Source organism: Carlito syrichta, unplaced genomic scaffold, assembly GCF_000164805.1.
Source record: "Carlito syrichta isolate Samal-C Ts95f unplaced genomic scaffold, Tarsius_syrichta-2.0.1 Scaffold308201, whole genome shotgun sequence".
Classification (NCBI taxonomy): domain Eukaryota; kingdom Metazoa; phylum Chordata; class Mammalia; order Primates; family Tarsiidae; genus Carlito; species Carlito syrichta.
Window position 1 is genome coordinate 12,899 of NW_007252297.1, and position 4,296 is coordinate 17,194.

Consider the following 4,296-nt stretch of genomic DNA (forward strand, 5'->3'; position numbering starts at 1 on the left):
CCGGAGCCCAGCAGGTCGAGGCTGCGGTGGCCGGGAGCGGCCGCTGCAGTCCAGTCTGGGCGACAGAGTGAGACTCCGACTCAAAAAAAAAAAACCAATTCGCCTTCCTACTAAATGCCAGACAACTTTTCAGAGGTCGGGTGGGAGTGGGGGTTGGTTTGAGATGAAGACAGAGGTGAGTGAAGGATGAGAGGAAATGGGAAGGCAGAGGAGCCAAGGGTGGGGGTACAGGAGGATGCGCACCCGGGGGTGCTGAGATCGGCGCCGGCAGGGGGCTAGGCTGGGCGGGCGGGGCTCAGGAGCCAAGCCGGGCCGGAGACTCGCAGGGCGTGGTGTGGGCGGCGGGTCTGGGAAGGTGCGTAGGGCCGTCGGGACAGGTTTAGACTCGGGGAACGGCGGCCTTGGCATTTACCTCTTTGCGCCTTAAGTTTTCGCCTCTGTAAAACGGGTATGGTAGTGACCTTCTCCCAGAACGCTTTAAGAACGAGTCAAGACAGACAAAATGCTTGGCAGAGTGCCTGACTCATCGCTGGCCCTCGGTAAATGTTAGCAATTATTACTACCACTTTCTCAACATTTGCCCTTCACTGGGAGAGGTCCTCAGGGGAAGGGGCGCGTTCCTGGGACCGCCCTCCTTCCGAGCCGGGGTTTCAGCACCCGGAGGGACCGACCGTTGAGGACCCGGGGCGCACGCCCGGCGACGGGCGGGGCCTGCGGTTCCCGCCTCGAGCGTGGTCCCGCCCCCTCCCGCGCGGCCTCTCGTGCTCCTTCGGCGCCTTCCCCGCCCCGGGCCTTCCAGCGCGGTCCTCCCGGGCCTCACTCCCCCCCCAGCCCCTGCGCGGGGCCCGAGTGAGTGGTTCCGGAACCCGGGCGTGGGCGGGGGCGCGCACGAAGACGCTGCCGGCCGGCCCGCCTCAGCCTTGTCGGCTCTGCCTCGGGAGCTTCAGCTGCCCTAGGGTACGCAGGTTTGCTTCTGCGGGTCGGCGGGCGGCGCTGCGGGGAGGAGGAGCGCTGGGAACAGGGTCAATGCGGCCAGCCCCCAGTCTCCGTCCGCGGAGGCCGTCCTCGCCCTTGGGAATCCTTGGCGGCCCAGACAGAAGGGAAGTCGGCGCCGGAGAGCCCGTTCTGCATCTTGATTCATCTCGGGCCCTGTAAGGGTCACATCTTGTGAAAATACCTGTAAAATCAATTTAACGTTCAGTGCAGCGTGTAAAGACAGCTCTAAGAATTTAAAAGACGCCTGAGTCAGAACATTTAAATGGTTGGGTCCCTGTAGCAGCGTTTTAACACGTCTGAGTGCAGTGGGTGGAGAATCGAGCCTGATTGCCGTTCACACCCTATAACCTTTAAAAAAGGGTAAAGAAAAGCACCCCGAAGAAACCCAAGTGTGGCTCACAGTTCCCCGAGGGAGGGAAGAACAGCTGACTTTTGGAAATTTGGGTTGGTCCTTATTTCCGTGTACGAAATTTGCCCGCAAAACTTGTTATTTGCAGGCTTAGATCAACGATAAACAGAATTGTTAAAACACTGAACCTAAGTCGTGGCTTTTGTTGACAAGTCGATTATGTTATTAATTCTTAATGTCTCATCCAAAGCAGGAATCGTTATCTCGGTTTTGCAGGTGGAAAAAAAAAGTTTGGCACAAAGAAAGCATTTCCCTTCAATTCACACAGAAGCAACGGCCAAGCTGCAAATTAAGTCCTAGCATTCTGCCTCCTCAGCTGCGTCCCCCCAGACCCTGTTACAAAACAAATGAGTAGTGACTTTGATGTTACTCATAAAACCAGCAAGTAAACCAAGTGTTCTGTGAACATGAAGTGTTAAAATCATAATAACCTTCAGTGTCTGTTCTGCCTTGGGAGGCTCAGCTGCCCTTTGGAGTTTAATACCTTACAAAGAGGAGGGGTGGAGCAAAAATATGGGAAACAATGTCAAGGGAAAAATCTTGTCTCCTGAGTCCAAATTGTGCCCATCTTTACTGTCCCTCTGTGTTGATACTTTCTTTTCAGTGTACTCCTTGTTCTGGCAAAACACCCACAGCTCACGTGGTTTCAGCTGCTGCCAGATTAACTACACCTTTGTATGACTCTGTTGGCACTGGCCTCACTGTCAGTCTTGTCATGCTCTTTCCTCCAGGTGCTCTTTACTAATGTTGTTATTTGAAAACCAGTTGTTGTTCGAGTGTGGAATGATTTGTCACTCCTGAGGGATGATTCTAGAATTAATGATCAAAAACTACCAGCAGATCTTAGGTGAAAGTTAAAAAAGCACAAAAAAGTATTATGGAATTTTTTTTTAATCAATATTTTTTATTATATTGTGGGGTACAGTTAAGGGTTAGGTATACAAATATGCTTCGTTCATGCACCCTTGTTGATAAGAGGTGTCTCCCCATCTCCATATTATGGAATTTGATAGCTGCGTTATTTGGAAAAAAAAAAACTTTGATTACCCCCACCCCCTTTCTCCAGTTCACTCATAACTGGAAAGCAGCTGCTGAGCTTAACTTTGACGTAGTGGTTGTGGTGGTGGAGAATCTTCTTGTTGAACCTCTAGTGGACTGGAAAATTGTCTTTATTTTTAGGAAGCTCCTTTTGGACAGCTTTGAACAAGTGGAAACATTTATACGCTTAGAATGCAAAGTGTTTTGGGAGTTGTAGTTCTGTCTATAAAACTTGTGTAAGAGCTTGGGACCAGCTAGGCACGATGGCTCAAGCCTGTAATCCCAGCACTTGGGAAGGCAGAGGCAAGAGGATTGCCTGAGCTCAGGGGTTTAAGATCAGTCTGGGCAACATGGTAAGACTTCGTCTCTATAATAAAAAAAAAAAAATTAGGTCGGGCTTGGTGGCTTAGCCTGTAATCCGAACGCTTTGGGAGGCCGAGGTGAGTAGATTGCCTGAGCCCGTAGGTTCGAGACCCACTTGGGCAACTTGACAAGACCTCATCTCTACAATAAATCAAAAATTAGCCGGGCATGGAGGTGCACACCTGTAGTTCCAGCTACTTAGAAGGCTGAGGCAAAGGCTCGCCAGAGCCCAGCAGGTGGAGGCTGCGGGGGCTGGGAGTGTGCCACTGCACTCCAGTCTGGGTGACAGAGTGAGAACTCCAACTCAAAAAAAAAAAAAAAAAAAATTAGCCAGGCGTGGTGGCGCATGCCTCTGGTTCTAGCTACTTGGAAGGCTAAGGTGGAAGGATCACCTAAGCCCAGGAGGTCGAGGCTTCGGTTGCTGTGAGCAGCATGCCACCCCACTCCAGCCTGGGTGACCATGAGACTCCAACTCAAAAAAAAAAAAAGAGCTTGGGACCCAGGATATGTGATATGGTGTCTTTCTGTAGAAGGCATCCCTGAGCTACCTTTCCATCTTGTGGACAATAGAAAATCAAACCCAACATAGTTTTCCTGGAGCAGCCAGCCATTTATTCATCTTTTTGTTTTCTTTCTTTTGGTTCCACAGATAAGAATCCCAAAATAATCAATTGGCATCTGGGAGTTTCTGCTCACCTGGAGACGGGATGGAAATACTTCAGCAAGGTAAGGGTAGCCATTTGCAAAATGTTTGATGATTTATACAGAGAGGTCTTACCCAGGTTCTTGCCTTCTATAGTAAAAAGGATTTATAATGTTCATCAGTATGATTTCTCTCACAGAAGCCTAAGTTTCTGAGGAAGCTAGAATACATGGAGATTCTTGAATACTTTCTTACCAGAAAAGAGATTACACCAACTTTTGTTAGTGTTGGTTCAATATCTACTTGTACAGTAGTCTGAAAACTCAAGATGCTTCTATGCTGCAGTAGCAAGCATATTATAAAGAAAATGATGGGCTGGGCTCGGTGGCTCAGCCTTTAATCCCAGCACTTTGGGAGGCTGAGGCAAGTGGATTGCCTGAGGCTATGGGTTTGAGACCACCCTGGGAAACTTGACCAAGACCTTGTCTCTACAATAAATAAAAAATTAGCCGGGCGTGGTAGTGCGCGCCTGTAGTTCTGGCTACTTAGAAGACTAAGGCAGAAGGATCACTGGAGCCCAGCAGGTAGACACTGGGGTAGCTGTGAGTGTGCCACTGTACTGCTACCTGGGCAACAGAGTGAGACTACAACTAAAAAACAAACAAACAAGCCGGGCTCAGTGGTTCAGCCTGTAATCCCGTATCTTGGGAGGCTGAGGTGGGTGGATTGCCTGAGCCCGCGAGTTTGAGACCCGCCTGGGCAACTTGGTGAGACCTCATCTCTACAATAAATAAAAAAAAAAATTAGCTGGGTATGGTAGCACGCGCCTGTAGTTCCGGCTACTCTG

General features: G+C 50.0%; 1 protein-coding gene across 4 annotated transcripts in view; it reads left to right on the forward strand.

Annotated features, from left to right (window-relative positions):
* Nucleotides 1-740: 740 nt before the first annotated feature.
* HAUS4 (HAUS augmin like complex subunit 4) overlaps nucleotides 741-4,296 on the forward strand; it is a 15,280-nt gene continuing 11,724 nt past the window's right edge. For 2 of the 4 annotated variants that reach the window (XM_008065262.1, XM_021716156.1), the window contains exons 1-2: nucleotides 741-957; nucleotides 3,456-3,532. In XM_008065262.1, the coding sequence (XP_008063453.1) occupies nucleotides 3,514-3,532 (19 nt within the window). In that variant the 5' untranslated portion in view covers nucleotides 741-957; nucleotides 3,456-3,513. Of the gene's footprint in view, nucleotides 1,152-3,455; nucleotides 3,533-4,296 lie in introns of all 4 variants that reach the window. The other 2 variants (XM_021716154.1, XM_021716155.1) reach the window with 2 other exon arrangements.